The sequence below is a fragment of the Biomphalaria glabrata genome, chromosome 12, assembly GCF_947242115.1.
Source record: "Biomphalaria glabrata chromosome 12, xgBioGlab47.1, whole genome shotgun sequence".
NCBI classification, from domain to species: Eukaryota; Metazoa; Mollusca; class Gastropoda; family Planorbidae; genus Biomphalaria; species Biomphalaria glabrata.
Genome location: NC_074722.1, coordinates 13623926 through 13635561, shown reverse-complemented (window position 1 = coordinate 13635561; position 11636 = coordinate 13623926). Strand labels below are relative to the sequence as shown.

The following is an 11636-nucleotide window of genomic DNA, read 5'->3' as shown; positions in this document are numbered from 1 at the left end:
ATACAGAAATTAATGGTATATGCAGCATACAGAAACCAATGGTATATGCAGCATACAGAAATTAATGGTATATGCAGCATACAGAAACCAATGGTATATGCAGCATACAGAAATTAATGGTATATGCAGGATACAGAAACCAATGGTATATGCAGCATACAGAAACCAATGGTATATGCAGCATACAGAAACCAATGGTATATGCAGCAAACAGAAACCAATGGTATATGCAGCATACAGAAATTAATGGTATGTGCGACATACAGAAATTAATGGTATATGCAGCATACAGAAATTAATGGTATGTACGAAATACAGAAATCAATGGTATATGCAGCATACAGATATTAATGGTATATACGACATACAGAAGTCAATGGTATATGCAGCATACAGAAGTATATGATGTATAGGACATACAGAAATGTTAAAGTTGAAAAGAAAATACAGAAACTCCTCTGAAGTTTCTACAATAACTAAATGCACACTTCATTCTTTAATGTGACTTGCGACTAGATTCAAATTAATATCAAAGAAAAAAAAAGGATTAGATAATTGGTACGAATCAGTGGTGTTTCTATAGAGTTGGTGTCACTCACCGGGTGCGGCCTACACCCCTCGCACACCCTTGTGATGCCACTGGCACAAATTATTTATAATCGAAAAGTTGGCCGCTTCAATATTAAAATAATAATATGTGAATATTTAAAATTATTTAGCAAAATATACTTATTCAAATTAATCTAATAATAAACACGTAGGTAGCTTAGATCAAATGTCATTAGTGTCAGTTATAGATTTACATCTATGTTAGATTTTCGACATTCGGAATGCTCGAGAGTAAGCCATTCAAATTTACAACATTAGTAAAAGTGAATTGTCCCACAAACACGCAGGCACACGCGCGCGCACACACACACACAGAGAGAGAGAGAGAGAGAGGTCTGCAAGTCATTCACGTTTACGACATTTGTGAACATAAACTTGCTCTATTTTCTTTGATGGAAGTATTTGACAGTAACTAGTTCAACTTTATGACATTCTCTGGTTTGCATGTGCATCCAACGTTGACCATCAGAATTCGCTTTCGAAACTTGTCTCTCCCGTCTGCCGTTCTGGTTTTGACCTTGACCCATCTGGCATACTCGATTTTCGAGCAATCTGAGTCGACATGATAAGAATCTTGGTACACATCTGAAATCAAAGTGTATTCATAGACACAGGGCCTATAATACTTAATTGGATTAACTAATTTGTAAAAAAGAGATATAGGCACACCACTACCTAAAAAAATGTTTCAAACGACATGCGCCTAAATTGACTCTAGAAACCAGTCCAACACCTCGCCTTCACGTGTGGTTCAGATCTATGGTACAGTGGAACTATTAACGTTAAAAGGACAGGGGAAAAAAACTGGCACCAAAATTAGAAAGTTTCATGCTGGAGGGGCTCGCTAGTAAACCCTGGTTGCCTGGTTGGCTACTCTCTAATGCAGTGTTTCCCAAACATTTTCCTTAACGGAACACTTCGCACATTCTAAGTATTTAGCAGAACACTTTGCTTATTTTTAGAGAGATTAATTCACTCGGTGGCCTACTAGTTAATTATTCGATTCGTTCGTGGAACACTTACTCAGATCTCGTGGAAGACTTGGGTTACGTGGAACACAGTTTGAGAAACACTGCTCTAACAGAAGGACTATGAAAGAAAGCTGAAATCAAACCTGTGCTGCTTTGGGTCCAAACCCAAATGCAGTTTGCATCACACTTTGCTTTGGCAGATTCTGTAACGCTGCTGACTCCAAACAGTAGTGGCCATTACCATTTACTATGGCTTCAATAGCTACTTGGAGGGGGGGGAGGGTTGTAACCGTTTTGAAGGCCTCAACTTACAGACCATAGCCGATGCCCAGGCTCACATCTAGTCCTCCAATAAATGAACCATAGTCATCTTACGACTGGAGTAGGCCAATAAAATAACTATTGTCTCTCTGATATTTGATAGTTTAAAAGATATCTACTGTATATTTATGGGATATAAAGCCCACAGTACCAAGCAAACCATAAGACACAGAAAGACCCAAAAATAATGTTTGTAGACTTAAATAGATCGAAAAGGTGGGTTATTAATCAGACTAAAATTGTGCGTAGGTCACAAAAGAGCACGTCAAGTTAGCCCAAGGTAATATTGTAATACAAATATTATTTTACACCTATCAAATTGTCTGACAACAGAATATTTCGAAATAATCCCAATATTTTTGGAGATTTTTTAGAAGGCTATAGGAGATAAGACGGACATATGAACGAAACAAAGGAATGTAACGGAAGACCAAACAGGGACATGAAGTATTAAAATTGAATGTAAGTTTAACCAAAATAAATATGACCACATGTCAGAGATGTGTGGTTTAATATCACAACTTGTTACAGTTAGAGATGTGTGGTTTAATATCACAACTTGTTACAGTCAGAGATGTGTGGTTTATTGCCACAACTTGTTACATTCAGAGATGTGTGGTTTAATGCCACAACTTGTTACAGTCAGAGATGTGTGGTTTATTGCCACAACTTGTTACATTCAGAGATGTGTGGTTTATTGCCACAACTTGTTACAGTCAGAGATGTGTGGTTTATTGCCACAACTTGTTACATTCAGAGATGTGTGGTTTATTGACACAACTTGTTACATTCAGAGATGTGTGGTTTATTGCCACAACTTGTTACATTCAGAGATGTGTGGTTTAATGCCACAATTTGTTACATTCAGAGATGTGTGGTTTATAGCCACAACTTGTTCTTTTGTTTTCAACTTTTAGTCGTTGCTTCAGAAATGAAGATTATTACATCTTAGACCAAAACAGGACGTATTACGTCGATGTAGGCGAGGGTCAGGGTTAGAAATAGCGGCCATCGGACGAGTCGAAAGCGCACACCACTCGACCTGGCAAGCCGTTCACTTATCTAATCCTAATTAAATTCTTGATGCAAAAAAATATACAACACATAAACGTGCTGTTGTCAGATTTCGAGACGAAGTTTCTGGGTTCAAATCCATTTACAAAAAGATATATATTTTTGAGATTAAGAATTAATCTAGCTCAAAAGAAAAGATATTGTGTGCATTCGACCACTAAACGCCGTTATAATGCGTTGCTACCCCAACCGGAAAGTTTTGTCTAAATAAACGCATTCAACCTTAACCTGTGGAAACAAATAGCTAACCTGTCTTTCCTTTGAGACACTGAGCAGTCAGACACACTGCCTCGACGTGACTACTGGGTATTCTGTCTGGATTCCAAACCATTCTATATTTCCAGGGACACGTCGAAAGCAAGCCACTATTGGTATGGACTTCGGATTCTAAAAAAAATAAGCAAAATAAAATTTGAACAACAACCAACTGAACATTTTATGAGTAAATAGATTTTTTTTTACAATTCCTCTATTCAACTTGCACATTCATTGCTAAAACAAATATCAAACATAACAAGCGAAAAAAACAACAAAAAAACAAAGCATATATTAAGTGTATCAATTAGTTTGGATCAGGCATGTAATTAGATTTGTATTAAATCTAGACTAACAATAATAACTGTGCAATTAGAAATATTTTTTTAACCTATTGTTTTCGCTTAGCGCAATGTCATGCTTTTAGCTTTCAATACGCTATGATCCTATAACTTGTCTGGACCGGTTGGAAAGGGGGAGAAAGAACGGGGTATTTGGGTGCTCACTTTTTTAAAAAAGGGAACGTCCTGAATTCGAACTTGTGAGCTAAAGCCTCTCAGGCTTCTCAAGCTAACGCGGTAACCACTCTGCTAGCGAAGAGTCTATGAACATGGAAGATTGTATAGTTATCTATTGTTTCTATTTCATGTTTGTGTTCACTAAGCCTTGAGACAACAGCCTAATATAAAGGGGACTAATTCAGTTCATACCACCGCTTTAGTCAAGTACTATTTCTTTCACTTTTTGAAATACCAAACAAAGTAATTTTAACCAATGCTTAATTAAGTATCTGGTTATTTTTTTATTTTTTTTTTGTATTGATTCTTGTGTTGTCTGGTAAAAGAAATAATTGTGCAAAATTTCAGCTTGATCCGAGAAATAAAACGTACAAACTTTAGGCCAGACAGACAAAAAGACATACATACAGACAGACAGAGTGAGTTGACATAAGCTTTATAAAAATAGGTCTGAATTTTTTTAAATTTCACAATAACGTAATATACTTTGTTCTAATAAAAACTATAAGAGCACCTGGTCCTACCTTTAATCCAGTCAGTGTAGACATCAGACGATCTGTCAGTGATGGTCAAGTCTTTGTACAGATAACGAAGTTCTTGAGGGATAAAAAATGTTTCCTCCATGTTCCAGACATTTTTAGGAAACTTTCGACTTAATGTCTTGACGGCCAAACTCTAGATGACAAAGAAAACACGACATGTACACACATATTTTGTCTATTTGTTTCGTTTGATATGTGTCTTTATTGTCGAACTGATGCTTAGTCTAAGAATTAATTTATTCCATAAAATTAGTCATTCACTTCTTGCTGTCGAAGTTTTTTTCTTTAATTTTTGTAATTATATAAAATTAAATTATTTATTGAATTATTTTTTAATAGCCACATCTAGGAGCTACAATAAATTATTAACTTTTATTTATTAATTATTTACAAAAAAAAATAATTTCAATATCTTACCGCTATTAAATATAGAACAAACATCAAATCAATGAATAACATGCTATATCAACTACAGCAGTTCATTATATTTCAAGCTGATTTTAAAATTAAAAGTTCAGAAATATTCGAAACAAATACTGGTTTACAGATGTAATCCTTTTTATAATACTGTATCAACAGGAAGGTCAAACTGACTACACGATCTGTAGGCGAGGAAAAATTAGTGACTGACAGTTGTTATGCATCATTGAATACAGTAAATATGTCCACATCCGCACTGCCTGGGTTCTGTCTTAAAAGGTATCTAGTGTAATTAATGAAGCATGATTTTCAAAATTAAGACCTCAATTACATTTGTTGAGATTTATATTTAGTGGTTGTAAATAAAATTTTAAACATTTAATTACAACTTTATTTAAACTTTAAAAAAAAAAACTTTCGCTAACTGAAAGTTTATTTCCAATTTTAAACGCTAGCTCGGCTAAACTACAACAGAAATGATTAAACGTAGACAAATATTACACCCTACAATCGGCAACAAGTTTGCTATCTCACGTACTTAACAAATTAATGTTCCTAGCAATAAACTTTTGAAGTTTATTTATGTAAAAATAAGTCTATTTCAACAGAATGAGAATTATATCAATGATTTGTACGTTTGTACAGCTGAAAGCTCGAATTGTCACTGACTGCAATGTCTGCATCAAGTTTGTATGAAAAAGTTAATTAAAAAATAATCAACTAATATTAATTTTATTACATTTATAGATATTCATATTACATTTGCTGACATGAATACATATAAATATGACATAAACAGAGATGCATTAACAAAATAAAAGATCTCTGTGTGTGCTTGATAAAAGAAAAACGTCTCACCAACTTTAAAATGAACATATTAAGTGTTCAAATATTTCACTGTTTTGTTCAGAAAGCATGGGGCGCACTTTTATAAACTACGATCGATTAGTTGACCTCTTTCAGTCGCAGAACGACTATGGATCATCTCGAACACTTTTTCATGTGACTGTGAAGCCCTATTTTGGAGAGACACTCCCGTCCACATATATCGCAGGTTAAGCGAGATGAAAGCCTGGGCATTGTTTATGGTCGGAACGATGTCGCCCCCCCCCCCTCTGCACGCAGCCGATGTGACCAAAGGAACGGAATATTCGATACAGTTTGGGATCAGTAGCGCCGCAGGTTTTGACGTGGTTGTAGCACTGTGTGCCAGTCTGCCTAAGGGTCCCCAGCTCCTGATTTTTCCTCAGGGTTGTCTCCCGAAGCCCTTCTCGTGTTTGGGTATAGACACAAGGCAGCGGAGGTTAGGATTTAGAATTTTCCCTCTCCTAGATGAGTCTCTGTTATGTTAAAATCATGCAGTATTTACATTTTTATTAGATCTGGTTTAAACAGTAACGTATCAGTGGACACTGTCCTGCCCATCAGGTGCATGAAGTAGTTAACATTAAAGGAGACGGCCATTCACTTGTGCAGCTGAGTTAGTAAAAGGTAAAAGGTTGGGGACTTTTTGCTTCTTGAACGCTTTTAGCAAAGATGCATTTGCTCCATAATGGGCATAGGCTGGCAGGGTTACGTTAAAAATAATATCTTGCTTGAGGTATAGAAGCAATACTTACCATTAGGCAGCGGCGCTGGGCCGGATTCCCGGAAGAGCACGTAAAAACAAGCATTATTTTGCAGCATCCAACGCAGTGACAAACCGTTGTGGTCGGTGGCTGGTTTGTATACATCCTTAAAGGTTTGTTGTTGTTTTTTTTTTGTAAGAGAAGGCAGAGGAGCTCAGACGTATAAAGTTGTTTTCGGCCCATATATTCAGGGCCGGATTAAAGGGAGGACAGGCCTTACCCTCCACAAACTAAAAATTATACACTTTTAAACTAAATTATGCATATTAAATATTTTTATAAAGAAATTAAGATCTGTTACTAAAACTTTTTTTTTCTTCTAAAATATATCACGATTTTAAACATATGTATTTTCTGAAATAAGTGGCTCTTTATTAAAAATTTCGAAAAATTGAAAAAAATTGTATAGGCCTCCACATACTTAAATCTGACCCTTCAATTATAACTAGCTATATATATATATACAGGGCTTTTTTGTCACGGTACGCACCGGTACGGCGTACCGGCACCTTTTTCAGTTTGGGGAAAAAATATTACTTTTCTTGTATTTTAACGTTTATTTTTAATTTATTGGTAGTTAAAAGTTAGGCAATCCATCACTGAGTACCGGCACCTATTTCTTTACAAAAAAAAAGCACCTTAAATATATATAGATTTGAAATACTGGAAACGAAATGAAAAATATGGCAATAATAGTATATCACATACAATCGTAGTAGCCTATATGTTCTGTCTCCGTCTCTCTCCATCTCTCTCCCTCTCTCTGTAGGTAAATACTTGACACATTCATAAAAACGCAAATGTGCAGAAAATGAAGTGAATATTTTAAAAAATTCTCAAAGGCTCCAAAAATAGCTTTAAATCTGTTAAAGAGGAATCCTTAGGAATCTCAATGAATTCCAGTTTTAAAATGAAAGTAATTTCAGAAGAAATGTTTCATTAAAGTTTATTGAAGACCGCCATATCTGGTCATAAGAAATAGGATTCCAGTCCTTATTTCCTAAGAAAATAATGAAGCAATGTCAAGGAAATTTCAATGAATAATTCGGAAAACAAAGTCTTATTATAGCAACAACGGGAATGTCCTAAAATAATGTCGGCCTATTTGGGACGTTAGGAAAATGGGTTACACAAAACCACAACTGTAGTAAAACCAAGAATCTAGGTTACAACCTTTTAGAACTACAAGAACTACGCGCAGAACCTAGATCTATAGGTCAGTGGGTTTAAATGCTTGATTCGACATGTCGATGTCCTAAGAATTAGTTTTGGGTGTCGCCTTTCTCAAGATTACATACATTAATTACAAACATTACAAACTCAAATGCAGACACTAAAGGGTTCATAAGTCTATCTGTTTGGTAGGCATTGCTAAAAAAAAAGAAAAGGTATAAAAAATATCAGAAATTATGAAGTACAAACTATTAACAACCATAACTCTCCCTCCCTACATACGAGACAGATCTGTGTTGCAGACGTGAATGTCATGTTTCTGCAGGTTTACGTTGTTGTTTTTTATTGGTAGGGAACGTTCGGATATTACGTAAAAACGAATTTGTTACAAGGTGGGGGGGGGGAGCGGGATCTGAAGATTTGTTACATAACAAATTTTTTTTTTATATCATTTTGTCATTTTAACTCTCGCGTTCATGTTCGTTTTGTTATCACAGCGCCATCATGTTTGTTAACGCGCTTTATAAATGTCTATTATTATTATTCACAGGAACAGTGGTCCCTTAACTTTCGCGGGTTCGCTTTGAAAGAATTTCGTTGTGCGTATGTGTGTCGTGGAGTATGTGTGTCATCCTTAAGTTACGCCCTCGTCCTGTGCCTGCCTAATGGAATATGGGTCAGCCTAGCCGAGGTAACGTGAGGTCAGGACTGTAGAACGACAGTTGAACGTCTAGGCTTGTTGATGCGAGTTTTTAGATAGAAACTTGATAGTAAATAAAGTGCTGCAGATTGGTATTTTATAGAGCTCTACGAGTTTGTTACTTTGATTAAATGTTTGTTGTTCAATAACAATTAGAAAGTCATCACACATGGGTTTTCAAAAAATATTCATGTAAAAAAGCGAGACTTTTCCCATCATTTCTATAGATACCAGGATGAGAAATGTAATTTGGAAAAATTAACAAATAAGTCTTTTGTAAAATTCAATTTTTTCTTGTTATGTTGCTCTACGGGTGTTTACGTGGGGGGAGGGGGGAGTTTTGTTATGATTCGTTTTATAACCGGAAGGGGTGTGTCAAAAAACGTGATTTTGTGTGTGTGTTACGTAATATTTGAAAGTAGCCTTGTTATTTAATGAATTGTGTATTAGAATTAGTTCTACTTTCTTTACTGCGTGTTGCTAAAGAAGTTTGAAGATCTAGGATGCTGGAAATGTCAACGATCTTGTGTTTGAAAAGAAAATTGTTGATTGCGATTAGTGCTTCAACTATTTATAGAACTAGAACAATCGGAAATAGAGATGCAATAGTATTGATGATTGACCAGTGTGTTATTGTATGAGTACTAACAACTGCTTTAGTAACCACGTCAAACCAGGGCCGGATTTAAGTATGCGGAGGCCCCGGGTAGGATTTTTATGGAGACCCCTACACTTTTTTGAAAGCTTTAATGAATATATATTTAAAAGCATGCTCTATTTTTCGATGAAAAAAAAATAAAAATTTCCTTTGTATATGTTTGAGTTTGTGGAGAGTAAGGCCTTTGGTATAATCATGGTATAATGTTTGATTTGACTCTATGACGGAAATATTCGATTCGACTTTATGTCCTTCTGTTTTAATATGTTATTTAAAATCTTCGCGAATCACAACCCTAGGTTGCCGCCATGACGAGACGACCATTAGATTCCTGAAGGGGGGAATGATGGAATTTTTTAGGACTAGTTTTGTATTTTTATTTTGTTTATTGTAGGTGAGATTTTAATGTTAAACCCTCACTTGCCCCAGCGCAGTTAAGGGGGTTTTGGGCATAGCCAATGGGGATTTTTGAGTTTAAAACCCCCTCCAGAGAGTTTTGAGTTTAAACCCGCTCCCACCAGATGATTTTGAGTTTAAAACCTCCAATATAAAACTAAAGCAAACAAGTCACCAAATTCCATGAGCAGGAGGGGTTATGATTGAAAAAACTCTTTCCAACATAAGGAAAAGCAAAGCTACAAGTACTTCATTCCCTAGTATCATTTTCTACCATTTGCTGGGCTCCATTACTAAAGTGAAGTGAATAGCAGATTTGGTTTTTGACCTACATTTTTTTTTAAATTAAGAGAAGCACGGTAATGATAGTAATAATACTAATAACAATCTTTATATAATAATAATAATAATAATAGTAATATTTATTATCCGTGAGGAAATTTTTTTACAATTTGTGCATTACAAAAACAAAACATTGCATGATTAGTTTTAAATACCGGATATAATGCTTGTATACACACACACACACACACATATATATATGCCTAAGGCAATCAATCTAATATGAGAAGAGAATGTACCTTAAAGTATGTTGGAATAGGGCATGGTGTATCCATTGAGGGAAGAAAAAAGAAATTCCTGTTTTATTTCTAAATAAGTTTGAGAAACTTCAATTAGCAGAACTTAAATACATATCATATTTTCATTTAAAAAGTATTTTAAAAGGATTTTGATAATGATTTTACAATTAGGTTGCCAGTTCCTATTTAATTCATTCATGTTAAAAGTTTGATTTACATTGTGTTTTCAATGCTAGGCTTTAGTGTTTACCAAATCACTTCTTTGTCCTCTTGTAATGTGCGCCTATCTTTGGGAAACACTGCCATTGTAAAGTTGGATGAGACATATATGCTAAAAATAGATCTGATTTGTTGTATTTATGTCTTCATTCTTTTAGTAGCGTTTTCCTCAGAATGTGATAAAGAAAGAGGAAGTGACCTATTTAGGGTTGTTACCTAGAACTAGGATAGAAAATTTCATTTTTCAAAATTATGTCAATTGAGTTATTACGATAATTAGAAACTGTATCCAGTTCTGAATAATAATCTGTAACTTGTCTTTAGAAATAATATCAATAAATATTTTAAATATTTAAAATAAAAACATGACCAATGTTTACTTTTGCCTCATGAAATATGCATAGACAGTGTCTAATTTTCAAAACACTAAAACTTTTTTTTTCTCTAATTATCCGATTTTAATTTTTTTTTCACTGTTATAGTTCTTTTTTTAAAAACAAGATACATTTTTTAAAAGACTTATTTTAGTTGAAAGCTTAAATTTCATTTGTTGAAATTAATGTTTGCAAATTCATCAACATTTAAAAAAAACTAATTTCTAACTGTAGTGAGTTTAAGAGTGAAAAAGTTATTGAAGCTACAGACTATGTTAGATGTATCTTTTTATTGATAACATTTAAATTTAAATCAATTAAAGGGTTATCATCCTTGCTACGGATATTACGTTTCATATAGTAATTTGTTGTTCTATGATATTTATAGGATTGACTAAGATACAAATCATATAGGCCTATTAGCGTATAAAATAATTACATTAATGGGATGTGAAAAATAAAGTCACAACCTGCTTAAATGCAATCCATTGTCGTAGACCCCTGTGGACATCTCATAGCCCCTGGGGGGTCTATATAGACCACTTTGGGAATCACTGGGCTAGATGACACTGAAATTGAGTCTAGATCTAGAAAGACTGAAGTCAGTGAAATTCAACCTGTAAACACTGTTTCTGAGGACATACTAGAGCTAGATCCAGTCAATCCTGATGACACTGGAAATGTTCCTGAAAGCAGTTCATTTATTAAATTAAATGATAGTGTTCAACAGGAAAGCATTTATTTGGATGATATGACTGGATACCGCATATTTGATGTTCAAATTTTATTGTGTTTTGTGAATCAGTTTCTTGCTCTAATAGTGAAAAGCATTGTGGTTTTCAAGCTACCTTCGATGAAGTCCAGTAGGGAATCGGCGCCGACAGGCGCCGTTCATCCCGTTGGTAGTTAGAAAGGCTTTTATTCAACCACCAGGCCTGGACATTGGGATTCTTCATCCCATGTCCTGTCTGAGGGCACCCAGCGGTAGACGGCCATATCGATTGACTGGGCCAGACCGGGCCGTGCCGCGTACACAGCGCACCGTCCCCGAGCTTCGTCACCCGCTAACTGCGGGGAGCTTGTCTCATATTCCTATAATGTAACCGCCACTGTTCCGTGCGAGGGTCGCCAATCCAGCTATCCGGATTTTGTTTATTATAGGTGTGATCTTATTGTTAAATCACCAGTTGCCTCAGC

At 35.1% G+C, this 11636-nt stretch overlaps 1 protein-coding gene across 1 annotated transcript; it reads right to left on the bottom strand.

Moving 5' to 3' along the window:
• Window positions 1-210: 210 nt before the first annotated feature.
• On the bottom strand, window positions 211-4460 carry LOC129922181 (interleukin-17F-like). The gene is made up of 3 exons (XM_056007169.1): window positions 4273-4460; window positions 3225-3362; window positions 211-1194 (listed from the first exon to the last, which is right to left on the bottom strand). Exons 1-3 carry the CDS (start codon window positions 4370-4372, stop codon window positions 1022-1024), a joined length of 411 nt encoding a protein of 136 aa, XP_055863144.1. The 5' UTR covers window positions 4373-4460; the 3' UTR covers window positions 211-1021.
• Window positions 4461-11636: the final 7176 nt, after the last annotated feature.

Excerpts from the sequence above, each read along its gene's own strand:
- LOC129922181 (XM_056007169.1), bottom strand. The coding sequence starts at position 4,372 with ATGGAGGAAACATTTTTTATCCCTCAAGAACTTCGTTATCTGTACAAA. Across the intron at positions 3,363-4,272 it reads CTACACTGACTGGATTAAAG|AATCCGAAGTCCATACCAAT; the intron begins GTAGGACCAGGT and ends TATTTTTTTTAG. Across the intron at positions 1,195-3,224 it reads GTGTCTCAAAGGAAAGACAG|ATGTGTACCAAGATTCTTAT; the intron begins GTTAGCTATTTG and ends CTTTGATTTCAG.